General features: G+C 45.2%; 2 protein-coding genes across 2 annotated transcripts in view; one reads left to right on the forward strand and one right to left on the reverse strand.

Annotated features, from left to right (window-relative positions):
* ADSS2 (adenylosuccinate synthase 2) overlaps positions 1–1,213 on the forward strand; it is a 32,202-nt gene extending 30,989 nt beyond the window's left edge. Inside the window, exon 13 of the mRNA XM_085219608.1 lies at positions 465–1,213. Within this exon, the coding sequence (XP_085075734.1) occupies positions 465–517 (53 nt within the window). The 3' untranslated portion in view covers positions 518–1,213. The remainder of the gene's footprint in view (positions 1–464) is intronic.
* A 2,158-nt stretch (positions 1,214–3,371) lies between these two features.
* Positions 3,372–6,960, reverse strand: SPMIP3 (sperm microtubule inner protein 3). The gene is given in 6 exon segments (XM_085218101.1): positions 3,372–3,418; positions 4,533–4,717; positions 5,352–5,444; positions 5,781–5,851; positions 6,770–6,858; positions 6,861–6,960. Coding segments are annotated over 6 exon segments (585 nt in total).
* Positions 6,961–24,393: the final 17,433 nt, after the last annotated feature.

The following is a 24,393-nucleotide window of genomic DNA, read 5'->3' on the forward strand; positions in this document are numbered from 1 at the left end:
ATAGGGATATAGTCCTGTTGCTATAATGAAGTCAGGTGAAACCACTGGTGTACTAATGAGATACTAAATATGTGTGGCAGTAGGAGATCCTAAGCTAACAAACCACCTATTACTCTCAAGCTTTCTAATAAAGATGATCTGATTCTATCCAAAGCTGGGAACAGCAATGAGGCAAATCTTTGCTTTTCTAACAGTTTCTGTATTTTTTTCTTATGATCTGGAAAATAGATTTATTTGTTACAGGAGCCTGAAGACCTTTCTTGCTTTTCCAAATTACCAGTGCATTCTTACTTCACAAAAAGTAGATGTAAATATAACTTCTTAACCTACTAATAGTATAATTTTTTTTTTGTAGCTATAGAACTAAAGATTTTAAGTACTTAAGAGTATAAGATTGTATCTTAAGCTGCAATCCAATCTTGCTTTGTATTCTTATAATAAAAGTTTACTTTTCTCTCCTGCAGTTAAATGGATTGGAGTAGGGAAGTCCAGGGAATCAATGATCCAGCTGTTTTAAAGATTTCAGATGCATGGAAGAAAGCACACTCCTCAAAAGACTGCTCATTCCTAAATGCATTAGTAGCCCGCAAAGCAAAGACGTTGGAAAGATAAATTTTTTTGCATGGAAAGAAATGCTAGAGTTGATATCCTTAAATCAATTGCTACTCCTGAAAGAGACTTTAACTTGAACCTGTATCTGTTCTTATTCAACTGCAAATTCCAGGACATCTGTTATTTGTTCAAGGTGCCATCAATTTTTTTTTTTCTTTTCCTAATATTAGTTCATAATGTAATTCCTGTCTGGAAATCTAAGGTATCGTTACTTCATGACTGTTTGTTATCCTCTCTCTGCTTTTGGCGGTGTTACTTCCCTGAAATTTTAGACAGTAAAAATAATGCAGTTTTGCACAGATAGTTTTACATCCTCATTATTTGTATTCCTTATGGCTGCTCTTGTGAGTGATTAAAGAGAGGGATTCTGATTTTGTAATGCTATAAATGCTGTCTAAATTATTGTGTGATCTGTTTTTTTAAAAAAAGGTGTGATGCCAAGTTTTTTTTTTAGCTGTATAGCACAGAAAACTGAACTCTTTGTAACTCACAGAGGACACTCAAGTGTTTACCAGAAAGTGTGCTCGGGAAGTTAGGAAATTGATATTGTAAAAAGTTCATTTGCAATTATTAAAGAACAGTTCTGATTTTTTGAGTTAAATGTTTTATAATGTTGTTTTTTTATTATTACTTTAAAATCCCTGCACTTACCTACTTCCAAAGCATGTATTTCAGCAAACTATTTCTCTAATTAAAAAGGGTTATTTTTGGTGAGAATTCTTAACGTTCTGATGCCCTTTTAGACTTTTTGTAATGTAACCAATAGAAGATCTTTGGAGAGCTAACAAAGCACAAACAATTTTGTAATTCTAAATTGAGATGCTTTAGAAATAACATTAAAAATATTCTGTGCATTTGTCTTCGATGTAGGGAAAATAGTAAGCATTTGCCTTATGACATAAACATATTTTATCTTACCAGTGTTGGAAAATGTTTCAGAGTAACTTTCATTTATAAGCATTGTGATATAATACAAAGAATCTGATTTCTTTTGGCAATAACCCAAACATTACATGTTTCCATTCCAGATTTCTGAGAGCGACTTGTTTCTGTGTGCTGTACAGTGTTACTCATGTGCTTCCTTTTCATTCCAAATAAAACTTATCTTCCTTCACAAAAAAAAAGAAGGAAAAAAAAAAAAACTTGTGTCAGGATAGGCAGGGGGTGGTTCAGTAGATTTTGGCTGTGAGACAAATGTAAGAAACCTTTAATATAAAATGAACTCTGTCCGATCTTCCACGTTATGGCTTAGAGAACCACATGCCTGAGATTGGATAGAAGGAGCATTTCCTCTTAAATCGCTGGCACGTGACAGGGCAGTTAGCAAGGTTTGTATTTTAGTGGTGTAACACGGAAAGAGGAGGTTGACATGGAATACTGAAAAAATGGCAAGTATTTCAAGAGGCCTTTGTATCAGCATTACTTGTAAAGATTATCCTCCTCAGGAGGAGAAAACAAAACAACTTCATACTTTTTTTTTTTTTTCTTTCTGACAGGAGGCCCTGTCTTCTCCTAGTTTTGTTCTCTTCCTCACAGTTCAGGAGAGAACCATCCTATTCCTCTCCTATCTAGGGCAAATCAAAAATAAAAATCTGTGATGAGAGAGAGCGGTATAACTGTTATACGTAATTTACAAAGCTTCTTCAGAAGGTGAAAAGCAGGCAAGGAAGTGAATTAGTCCTGTAAGTGAAAACTGTAAGTGAAAAATAAGTAATAATTAGAGTGTTCTTCTGTGTAGCTGTCATCAAAACTACCAGCCAGGGAATGGAGGAATCCTTGGTTTAAGGAGTAAAATAAGGGAATGCTTTACTTCTGCAGAGAGTAAATAAGGCTTACTGTATACCTTGTGGTAAGCAGAAACCTTAATGTTCAAGACCTTCAATTTTCTCACTGTCCTAACTACACTGTACAAACCATCCTTTTGTACAGATGTAGAATTCATATTCCTAGGTGAAACAGGGTTTCTAAGGACTATAACTAGCCTAAAATGATACGAAGTATTAGTGCAGTTAAAGAAACAACAATTGCTGTGAATGCAAGAGTAATTTATGCCCCTTTTCCAAGACTTTTTTCATTCTTCCACTCAAGTGTACACTTGGGAAACAGAAAACATCCTCTGAGCAGATACTCTATTCCAGGTCGTATATGGTACAGGAACTGTTGTTGGTGTGTGCTTATTTTCACAACCTGGAACAAAGAATTTTTCTCTTTAAATTATGGATGGTTAAAATTAGCTTCTGTAAAGCTTATTAGGTTGTCCCTAAATGCCAGTTTTGCACAAGCAAGCTTTGTTAGAGTGAATTCTTGGGTTGATGCACAGCTGCTTTCCTGGTCAAAAATGGTTATAGAATTGTTATAGCCTATTTAATTCCTGATGCTTTTTGTTGTTGTTATTGGGTGTTGGGGGTTTTTTTGTTTTTTTAATTGGTACTTTTCCTACCCCATCTTTCTTTTGTACATGTGGAGAAATGGGTCTTTTGGCCACACTGGAATGGGTGTCTTGTCCACCAGTCTGAATGTTGTGGAAACAAGAGGTGAAAGTTAGGAAGATTTTCAAGCATTTCATGTTTTGCTCTTGAAACTGTACTGCATTTGACTGCAGAAGCAGGGAGGAGAACAGCCTAAGACTATACTAACAGCAGTGTGCCTGTATGCTGCCAAGTTAAGTAGCTTTCAAAGGCTTTTATAGTTTCTTCTGGAGCCAAAATTACCATTCATGAAGTCAAGAGCTGCTTTAGCCTCCAAACAGATTGCCACAGTCATTGGCAAAAAGCTTTCAGTTGTCTGTCATAAGCTACATTATAAGCTGAAGAGAAAAAAAAAAAAAAGACAAAGCCACTGTACTTCTTGTACTTAAGATTTTTTTTCAATAACAAGTATACATTTCTCAGGCCCATTCCTATATACTACTTTCCTCTCTAAATTCTCTTCTGTTGCTCGTGTTCAGGAGAGACACAAATACCTGGTAGACCTGCCTAGGCTGATGACAGGTAAGGTATTCTGATCTCATGCCATTCTTGCCTATGCTGAAATATTGATGAGGTTGATAGTCCTGGGCCTGTGCTGTACTGCAGAGTTTAATAGCCCTCATGTCCCTGTATTTGGTTAGCCTGCTTTATTAACTTAATACGAAAGGAAGCAAGGGACACTTATGCTTAGCCTTTCCATTTGTATTATGCATGTAATTGGGTTTTGGCATGCAGCTAATGGACAAACCCTTCAGATAAAGAGATGGACAGATATGGTGATGTAATACATGACATCTGCTTTGTCTGTCATCATCCTGGAAACGATAACTTCATAACTTCCCTTTTGCTGTCATAGCAGACTCCTTTATAACAATATCTTTCAAAATATAAATTATCTTGCATCTTTAAATATCTTGCAATAAGTTCACATTCAAAGGTTTTTCATGCAATTTTTAAAATATTGAGTTAAATCCTAATCCTCTTCCTTGCCACTAAAGAACTCTTATTTAATAAATACAATTTGTTTGCACATTCTACTCTATTAATTTCTTCAGTGCTGAATCGATTAGCTCCTAAACCTGGGTGTGTATTCTTTATCTCTTTCTATATACATTGCTGTCACTATCTGCAGTGCATTCAGCTAACATTTTTAGATAAGTCTGCACATGTATCAGTAAATTGCCTTGTTTTCATCCGTTAGCTCCCTTCTGTCTGTTATAGAGGGAACTGGGATACTTGAGTGTTGATAGTGGAGAGAGAATGGCTTTGGAAGGCCAGTGGAGCTCACTTTAGGGGGGAGGAGGGGAGAAAAAAAAGTGAGGCACTGTTCACTGTGCTTTTTCAATGCAATTCAAGCTGGTTAACACTTGCAGCAGAGTGAACCTCCCTGGTTCATCTTTCATGCCTTTCTTGCCAAGAACTAGAGTGTGCAGTACAGCATGGGTTACTTACTTGTTTTGAGATAAGGCAAGTCAAATGCTGCTTTGTAGAAAGTTTGGTTGTACCAGTCAGCTGTGGGCTTTCTCACTATTTTTTGAAAACGAACATAATTCCTGAGAGCTGAATTGTCAAAGTCAGGTTGAAATGGAGCTTTGGCTTTATAGTTTACTGGAGCTGGTTGCAGTCTACTGAAAGGCCTAGGCAAAAAGAATGAATCTTTCTGTAATCTCATGCTGACGTATGGTATGTAAATACTATGATCCACTCAAAGAGTAGCCAGCAGTATAAATGTACTTTCTAATCTTCAGCTGAAATGAGCACTTGGTATGATGCACTGTAATCTAATAGATGCTAACAGCATGTGTGGTAAGACCTTAATAATTCAGTATTGTTCTGGTGGCTCCATCTGACTTGTAATCAGCATGATAAGAGTTGTGCTTCTTGCAGCTGAGCAACTAACTGGATTAGTTTAATATTATTAGGATTTTTTTTTTCTCAACTGAAATAGTATGCAGAATATTAAATAAAATGTAGACAAGTTTTTTAGTTGATGTGCTATTATACAAATTTTCTTGGAGGATTCTGTGCCGTCCACCCTCCCCCAGCAATTTTTGTCCTGGATTCTCGGTTACTTGATACATTCAGGACATGCATCAATTCTCTTATGGCCAAAAGCCTTGGATTTAATTTTGGTTTACTCTGCCTGGATTCTCTTTTAGTCCAGAGTCATAAAAAATCATTAGGAGTTGTTGTGATGTTGCTCAATATAGGCACAAGTAGGAAAGGTATTTTACAAAGTTCCTATAGGTTTCCTTGGACAAGTAAGCTTACCCTGGAGCTCCTCTGAGCACGTATGTCTGGTGGACCCGTCCCACTTGTCCAGGATACAATCCACGGACATCCTTTCCAGGGCGAACAACCAAGCTGATAAGCAACCAAGACAGTGATGGTATCAGCAGGAGGCAGAGAGCAGGATCCCAGATCCCATTTGCTCTGTGGAAAAGCAGGGTTTGTTCTGCTACTGAGCTTACTAGCAAATAAGGGAATGGCTTTTTTTTTTTTTTTTAAAGTCTGAGTTTCTGTTGATACACCTTTTTTTAATTTAAAAAAAAAAAAAAAAAAAGGAAAGGAAAGAAAACTGGGCAGACTTCTTTACCAAAAATACCCTTGCAAAATAGTAGTGTCAAGCAGTTTTATTATATGACTGATAACAGCCTGGCCTGTGTGCACAAGGTGTGCTGTGTTGGTCAGGGGCCTTACCCTGGTGGCAAGATCGGCGCAGAATCAACAAACTCCCGTAGTTTGATTGCAGAGTACAACATGACAAATTCCTATGAGCAATGATGTAAAAAGTTACTTTTGTTTGGTAAGAGTCTACCGGTAGACCTAAAAGAACTTGCTTATGTGGCTGAACATATGAATCTCTGTTTTGGTACCCAAACCCTCTGTGAAATAGCGTATCTATTAAGAATCCCCCAGGAAACAGCTACAGGAAGAACTGGAATATACATGTAAAAATAAAGGTTCTATGAGATGCTGCATCTTTGCAGAGGTATGGGTTTGTGTAGGATGAGCTGCATGATATTAGTAGCAAGTCTCGAAACAGAAATAAAGGCAGGAAGTAGTTAGCTTACTCAGGCAGTGTTTTGTAATTCAGGCCAGCAGTGCTTTTCTGTGACTCAAAGAAGAATTTCTTTGGAGACTGCTTCATTATATCAGTGAGTCTGATAGTCTACTTATTTGTCACAATTAAGTTGTAAATTATTTTACCTCCTGAGGAACGAAATTTGGCTGTTATGTATAAAACAGTGACTCGCCAGTACTTGGGAAACAAAGTAGATGTTTTCTGTGTTTTGTTGCCCATTGGAGTCAGTGAATTGTTTTGGCCTCTCCATGGCAACTACTTCACTGAATTGTGAATTAATGTTGCAGCCTGAGGAGTTTGATGTTAAGATCAGTTCTCAGTTGCAGACTATTGTTTTGGATGGCATTCTGGCACTGCTGTCTTAGAAACTCCTTGAATACACCCATAGTTTGATTTTTGTCTAAAACTAAGATCAGTGAGTCTTCCACTTAGCTGTACAGCACTATGTAAAATCCTCTGATCCAATTCAGTCTACAAAAGAATGTATTTTCATGCTTTAGATAATTTCAGTCAATCTTGGAAAATGTAGCTATACAACATACAAAAGTGACAACTCCAACACTCACACACAATATGAGCTGTTGAGAATCACTGTTATATTTACTAACATTTCCATATCCCTGTCAGCCAGTTCTGCACAACTGTTGTCCTCATCATAGTCAGCAGCACCAACAGAGATTCCTCTCCTTTCCTGGCTCCTCCCCATGGGTGATTCTTCTCCCTTAGTGTGACTTTAGTAGAAAGCAGTCCATCCTGGATACAGCAAGGCGTATTTTCAATATCTGCCATGTGCATGCCTAGTTTACAGCTTTCTCTTGTAACTTTGCTATGAATCTCAGAAGCCTTTGAGACTCAATGTGCTGTGAGCAACATGGCTTTGGTTTGAGCTGACAAGGCATGGTAAGCGCAGCAGGAAGGGAGAGAACCTCGGGCAGGTGAAGTGATTCGTGTAGGGGCCTACAGGAAGCCTGTGACAGGTGAGGAAAAGAGTACATGCAAATGCCAGAGCCACACAATTAAAGTTACAGGACCATCTGTAACTGCCCTGGTAGTGCTAAATAATAAGCAGACATTTAAAAATACCCTGAACCTCTTTTTGGAAGTTCTGTAACCTAGCACACTGGAAGAGGATGTACTTTTTGGAATGAAATCCATTCTGCTTTCCAGAATTGGGAAAGCTCTTCCCAGGTGGCATTTCTGTTTGCAGATTGGGTGAAGATGGAGGCTATAAAGCAAGCTTTCCTTTCCTAGTTCACGCACCGAGATGTTACGGATGAGATGAATCACGGAGGGGTGGTGAGGCAATGCAGAGCATGCTGTCTGCCTGCGTTCCCTGTCCCTGGTGAAGCCGATGGAACAAAGCCCCTTACCTCACTGTGTGAGGCTTTGTGATGCTTCCTCACTTCCTTCAGGTTCTGGGAGTCCTGTTTAGCTGTGAGCAATGAGATTGGCTCTGGCAGCATTCAAATCCACAAAAATACTTCTGCAAGGCAAACGCAGCAGAGTTCAATTTGCTAGCAGTGCTGCAGTTGATGATAAGCGATACAATGAAGGACCTATGTCATACTAAAGACGAGGGTCAAAGGAGACAGAGCTAGATGGGGAGGGGAAGTCTGATCTACCAGCAGACTACCCAGAAACTTGTGTCCCTGCACTCCACCGCCCTGAGCTTTAGTGGATAGATGGCTGTGTCTTCTGGTCTTCAGGCTGCATGATCCTCACGTTACTTCTAGGATTGACAGTAGGAACATCACCTGACAACAGTGAAATTTAAAGAAGCTTCAAGGATGAGAAAACAAAGAAGGTCTGATGCAAGCAGCAACGTGTTCAGGGCTGGATCTTAACAGTCATGGGATATACTCCCCAGTGCATCTTACTTGCTGTAGACAGAAGGTAAAACTTTATTTAACCTTTCTGGAATTAGAAGTGTAGGTGTAATTTGAGTATGGACTTTTTTTTTTTTTGCACCATATTCTCTCATAGGAGCTATAAGCTCAGCAGTGAAATGGGGAGACCTCAGGGAGGATGGGGTAGAGCAGGGAAGAAGGAAGAGATTTTTTTGCCTTTCTGGAACCAAGGAGGACTGTGAGGGGCCCTCCGGTCAGTGAGGGCCTGGTGTGGCAGGAAGTACTAAAGGATGGCTCTGCTGATTGAGGCACATCCTTGCCCAGCCTCCTGCCATGGGACTTTGTAACATCCCAGAGGATCTGCTATGGTGTTTTGCCGTTAAAAAAAACTTTTCTTATTTGGATCCTTCCTGCTGCCATTTTAAGCTTGTTGTGTGGTGCTCCATTCACTGGACATGGAGGACAGACTATTTCCCTTTTTTTATCTGCAGCAATGTTTTGGATATTTCCTAAGCTTCTAAGTTGTTTTTTTCCCCAGGCTGATCAATGCCAGTTCTCTCAGGCTTTGTTTGAAGGTAATTTTTAGAGATCTGTGAAGCTGTTTGTGACTCTCTCCTAACTCTGGGAGTTGGGACCTGAAAGCAAACATGGTTTATCCACTGATGCTTGCAATGCTAGATAGAAGGGATGGATGGCATTGCATACCTATCTTATTACATCAACAAATTTAATTATCCTGTGTGATATTTTCTACCTTCTCGATGGAATAGATTTGCCAACTAATATTTCATGCCATTTTGAGTTTGCTTAATCAGTATTTTATTTTTGCTTCCATGTACAGTGTTGTCCACAGCATTTTTTTTTCTCAGACTGCTTCTCTGATTTGTTGAAGCAATTTTGAACTGTTACACTGTTCTCTAACATCCTTCCAGTCCTTTTTAGCTTTACTACTCCTGTGCTTTTACTGAGTGTATTCTCTATTCTGTTGCTGCCTTCACTAATGAAGAATTTGAACCGTATGGAAGCAGCATCTGTTTGCTAAAAGTTTGCTGCTGGTTTGATGGTGAATCACTTCCCAAGGTGTGATTTTTTTACTGTGCTGTCCTGTTGTGCACCTGCCCCAACACAGGTCTCTGTAAACTGCATTCCTTTGCCTGCTCACAGTGGTACCCTGCAAGCTGGGACGTGTTGCTGTTGGAGCTGATACCAGTGGTTTGTTAGTGCTTGAGGAAAACATCCTGCTCCTCACCTGCGGATTGCTGAGCAAAGAGGCAGAGGATAATGCAGGAAGCACACTGGTCCTGGTAGGCCAACATGGTGCTGTGAAGGGCCCAAGGGATGTAGTGAAGGGGCCTCTGGGAGCACCAAGCATGGGGCAGGGGCTCCCTTCTGCTGTGTCAGGCCTCAGGCACAGCAGCTGAGAGGCTTTTGCCTGATGTTCCTTCTCATCAGGAGAAAGGTTGGGTTTGCTCACTGGATGAGAGCTTGGGAGGCAAACACAAACAATATTTTGATTAATTTCTAACTAATCATTACTTATTTGTAAGTAATGATTAAATCTGAGGTGATTGTAGGTAACCTCTAAAGAGATGATTTTTTTTATTTGTGTGAGAACACCCTGAGCGTTCTTGTTTGCTCAGCCACAGCTGATTAATAATGTGGCTGACAGCTCTTTGTGCTGAGTCACAGAAAGGCAATTCCACAGCCCAACACACGTCTGTACCTGGTGCCTATCACCCACCCGGCATCCCGCTGGCTCTGCAGCACCTCATCATGGCTGCGGTCACGGCTGCAGAGCCTGCCTCAGAAACTGGCTGCGAAGGTCAGAGTTGATTGCTGCATTTTGCCATCCCTTTTCCTTCAGTTTCTCTCCCCTTGAGCAAAGCAGTGTTTGCACAGTAAGTCTGGTACAGGTGGGGACTTGTAGAACTGAGAGGGCCCAGCTGAGGCCCCGGGCCCTGCAGGCTGGGCATTTCACCCAGCCCGGGTCTCAGCCTTTACTGGGGGTAAGCCAGGCACGCCTGTGCCACACGGGGGCTCAACTTGCCGGAAGAAACCTTGCAGTTCTTATTTACCAAATTGACAAAATCCTATCATCGCAATTAAGGGGATATGTAATTAACTGTGTCTTAATTACAGCAGCTGCCACTTCATCTGAATGCAGCAATTTGCAGAGAAACCGGGGGAGATGCTTTAAATCCGTGTGTGCAAACAGGGAGAGCACACACAGCGTGGAGTGCAGGGCTGCTGGGGCTGGTGGCAGACCTGCCGGGGGGCACGGTTTGGAAGCAGAGCTTTACTGCCTGCCATCCTGCATGGAACCTGGTGCCTGTAGTTGTTGGAGTGTTTTTTCTTCACCTCAATTTCCTCAGCTGCGGAGCTGAGTGCGGGCCAACATCATGCAGATCCTGTGGTGAAGAAATGTTTGTGAAGGGCTCCTCGTTCCTGACCCCAGCCTCTCCCTGGTGTGTGACCAACTGTTCTAGGCCAGGGTGAGCCTGTTTTGTTCCATTTGTCGTCACTCCTCCCAGTAAGAGCATGTTATGGGGATGAGCAGCATGCTCTCAGGAGGGGATTTCTTCATGTCTTGGCTGTTCCTGGCTTGTGCGACTCTCATCTGCTGTGGGTCTCCCAGGCAGCTGAGTTCTCCCTGCTGGGTTACCTGGCTGGCACTGGCTGTGCACAGGGACACATGCCAGCTGGGCCTTGCCTCCCCTCCTGCCTGACCTTGCTGGGTTAGGGCAGCAAGCCATGGCGTGATGAGTATGTGCTTTCATACCTGGAGGGGCAGCACTAAGCCACATGCTTTCCCAAGATGAGCAGCTGATGCTCACAGGAGGGAAGGGATCCTGGCTCTCTTACACCTCTTTCCAGCCTTGCTTGCTAGTGGGAGCCACTCGGGTTTAGCCTCTGCACCCTTGTGCCTCTGCAACCCACTGGAGGTGTTTGTTTCAGCTCACAGCACTGCACCAGCAGCTCCAAGATGTTCTTGCTGCTCATGGAGAGCTCTGCTCACAGCCCTGGATCTGCGCTACACAGGAGAAAGGCTGCAGTCCCTGTGGCTCCTCAGCCACCATTTGGGCTCCATAATGCAGCAGCATGAACATGACCTCTGTGTTTCACATGTGAAATGAGGTGGGAACAGGAAGAACATCCTGCTGCACTGGGAGTGCTTCTCGGTTTCATAACAAGTACCCAAACCTTTTTATGACTCTTTCAGTACTGTGTGTTGCCAGAAAAGATTGTCGTGTTACTATGCACATCAAGAACATGAAAAGATGGAATAATGTGCCACTGCTATTGAAATGAGGGCATGAGCTCCTGTTGGTGCATCCTGTGACTGAGATGTCCCCAGCAAATGCTGCAAAGCTGTCCTCATGTCATGCTGCAGCCCTCCAGACTGCAACATCACCTTATGGAAAAGTATAATACAGATTTGTTCAAGCTTGTCCATACTAATCTTGTTCCTAGCATGTTTACTTACTCCTAGTATGTCTGCACTCTGAATGAAGCTTCAGAAAAAAATTAAGTGCATTTTACTCTTCGTATGATTTAGTGTCAAGCACTAGCCGCATGCTGTTGTTAACAACAGTTTTATTTATATGGAAACGTGCTCTTTGCTTCACTGACCTTTGAGTTTGGCTGTCTACATTGTTAAAGGTGAAATAATAGAGTGTTCTGGCTTATTTATTTGTACTGCAGTTGTGCTGTTACTGGCTATGTTTTGGGTATGGTATTAGAAGGAGATATTGATTAGGAAAAAAAAGAGAAAACAAAAAACTAAGCAGTCTTTCAACGTGTTTAACATCAGCAGCGCTTCTAGGCAGAAGTGATGTGATTTTTGTAGCCATTCAGCACTTGAGCTTTTGCTGACGTCATCTGTGAGCTCCAGTACAGGTGCATTTAGCTTTTGGTGACAGAATTTGGAAATGCCACCCAGAGGTTCCATGTTGTCCAAATGTCCTTAGCAGCAAGCAGAAAAGAAATGCAAGAAATGCAAGGCATCAGAAAGCTGTTTTAGCTTCAGGTTCCCTGTAGGTGCAGGGTTTCCATAGGGTGCACAGAACATTGCCAGCACAGCCACTTGGCGAAGACCTCCCACAGGTTGCACGAATCCCATTTACTCTCCCACTCATAAAACTGGCGAGACAAATCTGCAGCTGGTCACAGTGAGATAGTTTGTCTTCAAACAGCTGCTCTGCAGTCAAAAATGGTACTTTTTTGACATCAAGGTGTCTGAAAGCAGCTCGTGTTTGACATCCCGGAGGTGGTGTGAGGTGCTGCCTGTTCTCCAGACGCACTCCCTGCCCGAATCCTGCTCTCAAAGGAAGGGCTCGGGACCCTGTGCCAGGGAGAGCTTTCTGGCTTTTGCTAACACGTCCCGCATCTGACCTGCAGCACCTCTATGGGCTGAACAGCAGGCTGCTCTCTGCATGAGGCTGCTGGCCGTGTCACATCATGGGCTGCGAACAAAGAGCTCGGAGGAATGGGAATGTGATCACCAAATCCATTTGATTTATTCAGGATTTGAACCTAGGTCTTCCGGGTGAAAGTGAGTGTGTTAAGCCACGGTGGAAGTTAATTCCTTGCCTAGTGATAATTCAGGCATCATTAAAGCACGCATTGTGCTGGAGGTCAAATGAGATTACTCCAAAGAATTTGGAATGGGAAAAATGTTGGCATTTTTTTTTCATTGATCTAAGTGTTGAGTTATCTCAGTGTTTAGCTATTTACATTGAGCCTGTCACTGTGGCATGTCACTGTGTAAACACGGGGATGCTCTAAATCTCTTATTATTTCAATGCCATTAATGTTCTTCAGCTGGGGAAAGAAAATAATTTCCCCCAGCAGACAATGGAATGCATGACCTAAAGTAAGCAGCAGCTCTGGGAAAGCCACTGGCACAGGCGTGCCTGGGTAGCAGAGTGCTGGGTGCTACCGCAGCTGGCCCTTGAAGACGTCTCTGCCCACACACCCTCTTCCTTTGCTAGCTGCCAGCAAGGTGCCCTGCAACAAAATGTGGGAGCATAGCAGCCCAGGTCTGCCCATAGCTCGCATTACAGAGATCGGAAGGGAAGCAGCACTGCGTTATTCTGAGCTCACACACCCAAGTGTTACTTTCAGCAGAGCTCTCCTCTGCAGAGGTGGGCTGGGTGCCTCACTCACATCATATGCTCTGGCACCAGGGGGAAGAAGCAACACATGGGCTGGATCAAGGAGCATTCATTTCTTGGCGATTCACAAAGATACAACTTGTAATTGCAGATCCAGACATATGCTGTCCTTACATTTGAGAAGAAAAATGCTAGGATAATAGCATTGAGTTGGAGGGGAAGCCAGGAGGCAGTAGCAGACCTAAGGCATGTGGTCAGCCCCTGCCCTGCAGAATCCTGTCTGGCTTTGTTGTTGCAACCATGGGAGAAGGTCTAGAAATTGGGAAGTTCCATTAGGAACTGCGCAGGAGCATGCAGGAAAGTCAGAATGCTGAGGCTTGTCCAGAGCTCAAGAGGCAGGGCGTGGAGGGTCCTTGTGCCTGCTTGGCTTCTGTGTGGACATGAGAGAAAAAGTAGGTGCACAGACTGGCCAAATCAGGGACAACAGACAAAGGGATCCTAAGTAAAAGAAGCCTCCATACATTTTAACCTGTGGAGCTTTTAAAGCATTGTTTCAATGGAAACAAAGCCTAGATGATTGTTGCCAGCTTCCTCCACATGACTTCTGAACTTTCCAACCAACTTGGCTGAAGGTGATGTTCTTGAAGGCTGCAGTTCCTCAGTTCAGTCCCTTTGTGAAAAAAACATCCACAAAGAAAAGGTAAGTCTGAATCCCTCAGCTCAGATGCAGTGTTAGCTAGGAGCCATTAAGGAGAGAGCACTACAGAAGTGGAAAGCAGTGTCAAAAGGGAGCACATTAGACAAGTGATCCAGGAGCAATGGTAGGGATTCACACTCCATGCACTCACCTGCTCAGCAGTAACTATTCATAATTCATTTCAAACCAGATCTGAAATTTCTATGAGTTTCTAGATCCAGGGACTGAAACGTGCTTGTGTACTTTGAAATGAACATGTCCTGACTCTGCAAACCCCACTCTTGAGGCATTTAGAGGACATCAGAGATGTAATAGGCTGCACTACATTGCCCAGGTGGCACAGGAGAACAGCACCAGGATGCAGAGACCAAATGCAAGAAGTCTCACCATCCACCTTCACCATTCCTGGTGAAATAAACTGGTAGTCCTGTGGAGAAACTTCCAGCCCCACTGATTTTGAATCTGTCATGCAGCTGAAGTAGTACATAGCCAAAGGTCTTTGTTCCTGGCCAGTAATACAGAGAGCAGAGACCACTGAATTCTGGGCAAGGATCCAAGCTACATCATACATGTTTCAACCTAGAATGGGAAAGACTAATTCTGCACATTAAAAGAGAGAGACAGACTGCTGCCATGTTTCTAATTATCATGAGTTAGCTCTTCACCCCACAGCAAGGGATCCTTGAGATGCAGTGTAAGAATAATTTCTGAGAAGGAAACGATTTAGTGCATGGAAACTTAATTGTGAAAAACGCTTCATGCAGCATCAGAGGAGATCCTGCTATTGCATACATTTACATTTCACCTCAGACAAAAGAGTTGGTCCATGCCCCAAGCAGAAGCAGCAGCACTTCAGTGGCACCATGCTCCCAAGCACAGAACGCACAAAATGGAGGGTACTGGTGTCCTAGTTTGCTGATGCAGCCTGAAAAAGTATCCTTTGTGGCTGCTTTTGCTTTCTCTCCTGGTTCATCTGGACCAGCTCCTCATTGCCCACCCATTCATTGGCTAATGGCCTTATGTCTGATATACAGTGTGTTTGCAGAGTGCTGCTGGCAGGTAACTGCTTCTTCCCAGTTGTATGCAATAGTATATGGGACTGACCTTCCACAGGTGGGTTGGACAGAAAGGTTGGGAGCAAGCAAAACTCTTTGGGATAGGACCGTGCAAATACTTGCTGAGCACATGGCTCTTTTCCTGGAAGCACAGACTCATCTTATAATCGAACTAAGATTGCTGCACTCCTAGGGCATTGAGTCTGCCTGCTTTGCCTACCTGCTCCTGCCTGACAGGTTGCTGCACTTCCAAACACATCAGTAATCAGCCTGCAGTGACACAAAAAGGGAGTTCTGTCCTAGTATCCCACAGGGCAAGGCTGCCTGGAGTGAGCTGAGTATAGGAGATGCACTCATGGGTATGTGAGAGCCAGCATCTCTGTGGCAGTCTGCCCTGCGCAATTCATTTTCTTTCCTCAGCTTTTCTTTAGAAATATTACAGAAGAGTTACACTGCGACTTGCTAATAGAACCTGTGCTGGAGCCCATTTAACACCTCAGTGGAAGACTCTGATGTTTCCCTCTTGTTTTCCAGTGGTCTGGGATCCAGTGTGTCTCATAAAGGATAACTGGAGCAGAAATGATGCTGATGCTGTGAAATAGGTCAAACGTGACAGGACACCTTATCTGCTTAGCTGTGAACCCCACCATTGCTCCTCTGCCTCCATATCGATTATGTGACTGCTTTGAAATGCGCCGGAAATCTTTGCCTGTCACCTTGTATGACTGTACTGCACAGTTAGCACAGGAGAGGCAACATGTCCTGTGTGCTGGGAGATCTGATCGTCATCTCTCAGGGAAGCTGAGAGGGCCACCTTACCACACCAGTGGTTTATATCAGGAGCCAGGGGTTAGGAAATGTCTCTACAGAGAAGACATGTTAGGTTTTCTTTTATTCAATAGTCTTCAGATGATGTGCAGTCCAATTCTGGCCACCTGTGGCCACTGAAGATCAAGTGATGCTTTTTGCAAAACCTTCATTAACATACATATCCTGAGTGTGTTTGAGGAATGTGTATGGAAATAGTTTCCTGCTTCCCAAATTCAGCTTCCTGGTTCCCCTGCAAGCCAGAGGCATCATCTCCCTCCTGCACTGAGTTTTCCCATAATGTTGTTAAACCACAAGCACTCAGTGACTGCATACTGTCCCAGAGCTCATTAATCCAGCTGTGGATTCATGAGATCCAAATGTACCACTGCAGTTTGGAGAGTGCCTGGGAATAGCAATTACTGCCTTGAGAAAAGTTCTTCAGCCTTGGAGGCATTTTCATGAGTCTGTAAAATGTCCGTGAGTTTGCTAAAGACTGAAATATTAGCAAAATTAAAAAATATATATATAATTGAGTGCTCTCTTAAGCTTCACCCTAAGTAACTGGATTTGTGCAAAGAATCAAAACAGCTGCCTGGGGATGGGCTGTTGGCAGGAGGCTCAGCTCCAGTTGCAGAGGTTACTGCTGTGCAATTGTGTAGTGTGTCGTGGTGCTGGAAAGACATGTCTCAAAGAGACACTGAGCACCCTCGGGCTTGTTGTTCCCCTAACTACACAGCTTTCATTGAAAAACACGTGAAATGAGTTCTTCAAATTAGACTCCAAGTATAAGCTCTTGCTTATACTGAGACTGTTGGGATTTGCGTGATGCTGGGGCTGTGCTGAGCACACCACACCTGAATGGCTGAACACACGGGTTGCTCTCTTCCCTTTATCTGCTTAATAGAAGACAAAAGGGAAGAGCCTGACTTTGCTTTTCAGGTTCATTTTGCTCATGTTTTTTCCATATGTTTCTGAATTTGGTCTTTTCAGCAACTGTTTCAAATAGCAGATTCTGCACAATTGCATGCCCTGGCCTAAGACTATAGGAAACACAAAGCAAAAGGGAAAAAAAGACTTTAAAAAAATACAGTAGATTTCTGCTTCTCTTGTCTCCCCTTCTTTCTGGATTGTCAGATGAAACACCCAACACACTGTTGGGCACCCAGGCACTGTTTTCGGAAGCAGAGCAGCAACATGTTGTCTGGGGCCTGAACTCAGTTGTAACATGGCATGATCTTGCCAGGATGCCTGAGTAAAGCTTCCCATTCAGCACTCTCCTTTCCTGCACTTTTATCACAATAAATGATTAATTTTGAAGCTGCTGGGCACTGCTATCCCAGGTAACTAGCATCTTGTGGTGAGTTCGTTCTTGCATAAGACAGGGTGGCAGGACACTGGAGCATGCTCCCTGCAGTCCCAACCCTCCCCAGCAGCAGAAGGCTCTGCTGGAGTGAAGGCTTCTGTCCCTTCATCACCCTGTGCTCAGAGCATTTCTCACCCCGCCCTAAGCTCTGTTCCCTCGGAATCTCTGGCTTTTGCATCTGCCCTCCCTCGTCTTCACTGGCTGGGGAGTGCTTACCGGCCCACACCTGTGGCAGAGCACACAGTTCGATGCCTGGTTTCCTGGAACAACCCGGCCATGCAAGCACGAGTTTCTGTCGAATTTGGTCTGGCACAGATTGTTCAGTGCAAATCTTAATGCAAAGAAGAGAAATGTCAGTGCTAAAAGAAAAAGAGTATTTTGGAGGAAAAAAAATCTTGTGCTGTTTTGTGGCATTTGTGCATAAAATAATGAGACCAAATATATCACCATTGGATTTAAGCCAGGTAAGTTCATACCGTCTAATCCAGCTGGTGGATCATGACTCCGTTCATTATTTAAAGCAGTGCTGTGGGAAAAGACACACAGCAAAGCTAGCAAGATGGTGCTTGAGCTGCCATCCTCCTGGCAGCCGAACAAATGCAGCGTGCATTTTCTCACACCGGCAGGGAAAGGAAAGGGAAACGTGGAGCCAGCAGTGAGCCCAGCATTCCCGCACAACACAGACGGAGCCTCGCCCCATGTTTCCATCCCCCCTCCAGTCTGGTTCTCTCTGTCTCAAGTGACTGAATCAGTTTCCCTGCTCCTCTTGACTGATCTGGGAGTTTGTGCAACCATCCAGCCAGGAGGGCAGCATTGGGCAGAGAGCTCCATCTTGCTTTCCCCCTCACCCTCAGAGTGCCCAGAGTCAGGCAGCAATCCTCTGCGTTACCACATTTCCCCAGCACATACTCCCAGGCCTTTGCACACCATCCTCTGTACGCTTCTGTAGGGTTAGAAATGAAGTCCTTTATTGACTTTAAAGTTATTCCTGGAACACCCCCAGCAGTCTTTTCCTCCCTTGCATCCCTCTGCCACTTCTGCATCTTTGCTTGCATCTTCCCCGGGCAACAGGTGATGGGGCTCCCCAGCTGTGGCACTGAGGATCTGGGGACCACCTACCAGACCCCATTCAGTCAGTCATTCCACCCATAAGGCAGCTCCCACCCACCACCCGTCAGGGTCCCCTCAGAGGAGCTGGTGCACATTGCACAGGGCTATCAGCTCTCTAGACATCATCCAAGCAGCACCTCCTTCATCATGCAGGTGCACTGTGCTGTCTTGCATTGAAAAGACCCTTTTCTACCAGGTGGGTGCTATGGGTACAGCACGATTACTGTAGAAGCGAGTGCACAAGTGCTGTGTCTATCTGGGGTTCCTCTTGTGCTGTGCTTGCGGGCCACATGTATGTTATGTGTGCATCTGCCACGTGCAGGTGAGGAGATCCATCAGGGAGTGATGGCATTGGCACACAAGGCTGTGCTGCTCCTTCTCACGCATCTTCCAGCTCTTCTTTGCCTATTTCAAGACGGTTTTTGTGGAAAAAATAGGGTGTCCTTTCTTCATTACTTGTGATAAGTAGCTGGTAGGAAATAACATCATTTATTTTTCTAGTCAAAATTAACAGGAACACCCTGGTCACAGCACAACACCTGTCTTCTCTCCAAAGCTCATTTTTCAGGAGCACTGGTTCAGATCTTGGTGCTGCCAGGTGCCTTCACAGAGTCCTGGGCAGGGCGGCATGGCAGCTTTGGCACCTTCCAGACACACAGAACACACGTCTGAACGAAGGCTCAAGGTGCAATTAAAACTATCAAAATATGATAAAGGAACTTTCCTGCAAACCAATTTTCACTTGCTTGTCATCTCCTGTGTCTCAGTCTGACAAGTTCCTTTGTCATCCATCCAGGTTTCTGAGACAAAAAGCAGAGCAAGACAAACAGTGCCTTCAAAGATGTGGAAAACCAACTGTTCTCCCTTCAAGTAAGCCTCCCGTTGCCTCTCCCCTCATCACAGCAAAAACATAAATTGACCATTTCAACCAGCCATGTTTACTGTGAGGCTGCCTGCCCTTCTAGTGGCTGGGCTGTGGCCTCTTGCTGGTAGAGGCTGGGCATGAGGTGGTGGTAACACACCACCGTCGTTGTTGCTTCTGGGCTTTCCTCAGAGGAACCGCTCTCTTTTTGCTCTCCTTCTGCTTTGTACGTAGGTACATGAAGGTACATGAGGGTACATGAAGGTACATGAAGGTACATGAAGGTGTGGGGCTGGCAGGACAGGGAGCAGGGATGGGGACATGGATGGGGACAAGGACAAGGTGGTCTGTCACCACCTGGCTGTAGAGGAATAAGACAAGTCTTATGAGGAGCAGGTGACGGAGCTGGGCTCCGTTCATCTGGAGAAGAGGAGGCTCAGGGGAGACCTTATCGCTCTCTACAACTGTCTGAAGGCAAGGAAAGGGTCAGCCTCTTCTCCCAGGTAACAGATAGGATGAGAGGTCATGGCCTCAAGCTATGCCGGGAAGGTTTAGGTTGGATATTAGGAAAAACTTCTCAGAAAGTGTGGTGGGGCACTGGCACAGGCTGCCAAGGGAGGCGGGGGAGGCGATGTCGCTGTCCCTGGAGGTGTTCAGGAGCTGTGTGGATGTGGCACTGAGGGACACGGTTAGTGCGCGTGGTGGCGATGGGCTGGTGCTTGGACTAGATCATCTGAGAGGTCTTTTCCAACCTTAATGATTCTACGAAGGCGCCAGGCCTGCCGCTGCTGCTAATTATCAGGGCTGCAATTACTTTGGCTTGCTTTGACAAAGGGCTCCCTGTCGCGACCCGGGGCACGACACGGACATTGCCTCCCCGCCTCCCCACGCCCAGCCGCGGCGGGGCCGGGCATGCGGCGGGCGAGCAGCAGAGGGTGCCGCAGCCCCGGCGATGGGAGCCGGGCTCGGGCGGCTCGGACGCTAGGGGTCCCTCACCGCCCGCCTTTGCTCCGGCGTCGGGGGAAGAAGGCGGCGGCCGCCCTGTGCCGGCTTGGCCAGGCCGCCCCGCAGCTGGAGAGCGGCCCGGTGCTGGCCGGGGCCGAGCGGCTGCACCCTGGCAGCGGGGCTCGGGTGGCCTCTCCTTGCAGCAAGTCAGCGCGGAGGCTATTCGGGTGCTCCCTCTCTTGTTTTAAGTGCCATAATCTACACGCTATTTTTTTCCTCCTCCGGCTCTGAAACGGCGCGCGCAAATTTCCTGGCTTGAGTGAACGCAGAGGTCTGCTGAAGCCACAGGTCGGTCAGCAGAGGGGCTCCACATCTGCCCGGTTTCCTGGCCGGCCGCTTTGTTGCTTTGTTAGCGACGCGCCGTGCGCGCTGCGAAAGGCACTTAGATACGCTGCACCTCGGAAGGGACAAAGACCAAACTCACGGGCCAGTTTGAAAGGGGACTTCCCTTTGCCAGTAGGGCTCCAGTCAACCCAAACTATAACACTCGACTGAGAACAGAGCGACAATCGGGAATGCAGGGCTTTTTTTTTTTTTTCTCTTTTTTCCTTTTCTTTCCAGAGACTCGGGGTTTTGTTTCAGAAACTTCCCAGGCGTAGGAGCTGGCTGTAAAGGTTGCACTAGATCGATTCCAAGTTTTATCTGCTTCACAAAAGTCATTTTGGCAGCTAGGAACCGACAAGACCTGAATCCAAAACCCAGCAGAAGTTCCGTGTTAGAAACTTTAGAGAAGGAAAATGTCTAGCACTTAGGAACAATGTAGGCTTTCATGTGAAGCTCTTTGAAAAGTTATAACATGGAGAGAAGTCCTTGGATTAAATCTTGTTTACTTGCAGTGCCGACTGACACTGAGTCGGGGTCCGCTACCTAATGGGAAGGGGTTGTGGTTCTGTGCAAAACAGGCTCTAAGTGCATATTTGTGTATGGCACCAATACAAAAAGCTGTGACAAGTGACTGAATGAAGTCAGCGCTTTCTCCACCAGAGTAGTTCAGTGAGTGCATTTAAGGCCATTCCTGCTCTCCCCTCTGGCTTGACGTTTTCCTGGCCTGGTATGCTAATGGAATCCATCCTAAGCTAGCAGGTATCACCTGCCCCTGCGGGGAAGCAGCAGCATCCTGTCCTAGTACCCGCTACCAGTGAACATTTGTGGAAGCAACCGAGAAAGCTCAGTTAAAAGGCTTTATCTTGCACTTGTTACACTTCTGCTGAACGCAATTCAGGCCAGTGGGAATCTGAGGTGGATTTAAAGCTGCTGTTTGAGCACCGTGTCCCAGAATTGCTCTGCTGAGTTTACCAGCGTGGGGTTTTCCACTTACTACAGGCCTCTCCAATGGGGCACCAACTGCTGAGGGGGAAAAAATGATAGCTGAGGAAAGTGGAATTAGCCATAGTACAGATGGGGCTTGTGTACCACCAATTCCCCTTGAAAAATATGTTCATCCTCCTTGTCATTTGTGTGGTGGCAGCAGCCAGGAATCGCAGCAGTGGAGCAGGTCCCTCTGTGCTGCACTGTGCACAATTGCACAGCAGCAAGATGACATGCCCTTTGCTTGATTGCAATCTGAGTTGTGTTCTTCCTCATCCCCCTAGAAGTGGCCCCATCCTAGGGGTATCAGCCTGACTGCGATGGAAAATCTGCCCCCTCTGGAGCTGTGGGCATGGTAATTTGTAAGAAGAAAAGGAAAAGGTACTCTTAGTTTGTGGAAAGCTTAAGGGTATACCATAGGAAGCTGTACAACCCCCAAGGTGGTTAAGTAAAGGATGCTGCACCGAGGGATTGAGCTGGAGGATACTTCCCAATCACAGAATCACAGAATTGTAGTGATTGAAAGGGATCTCTGGAGATGACCTAGTTTTGAGGTTGTATGGTGGCTACTAGTAAGAGGGCTGTGGTGATTGGGGACATCAGGACTTTGTGAATCCTGGAAGGTCTTAGGCTCCATCCAAACAGTCCTCTGAGCCTGCTCCATAAAATTAACATTTACCTTCATCAGTCATATTCCACAACTGCTTGGACATGGTAGCTCTTAAAAGAACATGCTTGATCCTAACAGCGTGTTCTGCCTCTGCAATCAAAGCGCCCAGCACATGACCCCGTGTCGTATGGGGCAGTGGAGCAGCCGGTGTCTGTAGCAATCCCAGTCTGCGGCTGAGAATGCCTCACCCCAGTACTTTCTGTGCTGCTGTATTTTACTGCTCATGTGTGCCATATAAAGAGCACGGAGACATTGTAATCTGAATTTTCAGGCAGCGTTTTGTGTCTTGGTCTGAGGAGCCTTGCCTGCTTCCTGCTTCAGCTGTCCATCTTTTCCTGTAAAATATTTGTTGTGCTACAGAATTCACTTTTGAAAGCAGGAAAACTACGCGGACACGTGACCCAGAAACTTTCTGGAAGCATGATCAAGGCAGACATGCAACTTCTTTGATGATTTTTTATTTTTAAGTGCTTTCCTCCTCTGCTTTATTTCTGGGTTCACATCAACAAAGCTTTCTTATTCATCCACTTCAACTGTGATGTTACTTCCAGGGCCGCTATTTAATTATTTTCCTGCAGTACGCATCTGGAAGCATTGTAGTTTCTTTCCTCTGTATTGGGATGCATGTGATTTAATTTCTTGCCATCCAGCTGGATCGTACTCTTTTATAGGCTGAGATTTACTTAAGTGAGACTCCTGTCTCAAATTGAACTTCCTCACCATTTAGAAAATTATTCTCATTTTACATGTAAAAAGGTGTTGAAGCCAGTTCAGGCAGTAACATGTAATCAGTGTTTCCTCCTGGGTGAGGTGTTTTCTAGTTGTTTGTGTTCTACGAGTGAGAGTTGCAGGGGTCTGGAGAGCCGTCTGCTTAGGGGTAATTCATAACTAATGGACTCGTGGAGATGTTGGCCATCAGCTGAAATCAAAGCATGGAAGGAGCTGGCCCATGGCTGCTCATGAGGCTGCCACCAGCAGCACCTGCCCCAAACCCACTTTTGTGTGTTCCTGGTGCCATGCTGGGCACCTCGGTCCCCTCTGCACTGGCTGCAAGGCACATGGTGACCTTGGCACAGGAATCTGGGGAGACTTCCAACATGTAGAGATGCTGGAGCCATTTTTTATTCTTTGAAGCTTTCCATATCCCTGATCTTGAAAAGTCTTCAGGAATCAGGGCTACAACCTGAAGCCCAGCATTCTTACCTTTCGCTGTGGCAGAGGAAAGGAGGGCACACTGATAACGTCTCAATTCTCTTTGTAAAAGAATGTGGTGTAGACAGAGGATGGCAGTCAATGAGGAGTTAAGCCAGCAAATAGTGTTACTGTTGGGTTTTTTTATTGCCTCACCCCAGGCGTTTGCTGCGAATCCTCTATGTGAAATGTGGTGGAATTATTGTGAAGACGTGTTGTTTAAATATTAAACATTAATGTCCTTCTTTTGATGGTTAAGCCAGTATTAAAACCGTTAATTTTTCATTAAAGCACCTTAAGCCAAATTTGTTTAAACTCTCAGTTTGCTGTCATCTTCGGGGTAGAAAACAGAAAGTAAAAGCTGTGCAGACCTGAGGATAAATGGGAGAGAAATGCAGGAGCCAGCTCCGGGCTTCCTCACACTGCGCAGAGGAGGTGAAGGGGAAAGGAAAAGCAGCAGGAGAGGAAGGAAGGAGAAGAGCAGATCTGAGAAGAGAGGACAAGGGAGGAGAAGAATAGCACGTACAGAGCCATGGGAAGGGCAGTGCCACACTATGGCAGGGCTTGGCCCCAGCTGCAGTATTTTATCTCAGCTTTATGGTGTGATCACCAGCTCCTAACAGCAGTGATAAGAGGGACCTGTAAAATCACTCCACATCTTCACCGCTGCTCTGCGACCGCCTGCGAGGGATGGCAGAAAAATAGCTGCTAGGAGGTGTTTGTGCGTGATCCTTTGGTGCATAAATGGCTCAAAGCTGTGGTTGGCGGGTAAGGTGGTGGCTGGGCAGAGAGATGGGAGAGGAAGTGCTGGCTGAGGCTGCCTTTGCCAAGCAGGGAGAAGGATTTTGCAGTAATTGAGATGTGAAACGCTGAGAGTCTTGACAAGAGTTTTAGCTGTACAGATGGGTAAGGAAGGCCATATCTCAGAGACGTGATGCAGAAAGAATCTGCAAGCGGCAGAGAGTGGGCTTGGATGGGAGCCCAGGGGAGGCGCCCGCAGGAGCCGCTGCCCAGGTGACACCGCATGCTGGGATAGAGCGATGGAGGGGTGCAGAGGGGTACATGGAGGGGTGGTGGGATGGAGGGGTGAAGGCATCACAGGGCAGTGAGATGGAAGGATGGAGGGATGGAGGGGTGGTGGAATGGAGGTTATGCAGAGCTATTGGAGACAAAGGGATCCACAAGAGGGAGAGGAG

Source organism: Meleagris gallopavo, chromosome 2 (assembly GCF_905368555.1).
Source record: "Meleagris gallopavo chromosome 2, MGAL_WU_HG_1.1, whole genome shotgun sequence".
Lineage (NCBI taxonomy): Eukaryota > Metazoa > Chordata > Aves > Galliformes > Phasianidae > Meleagris > Meleagris gallopavo.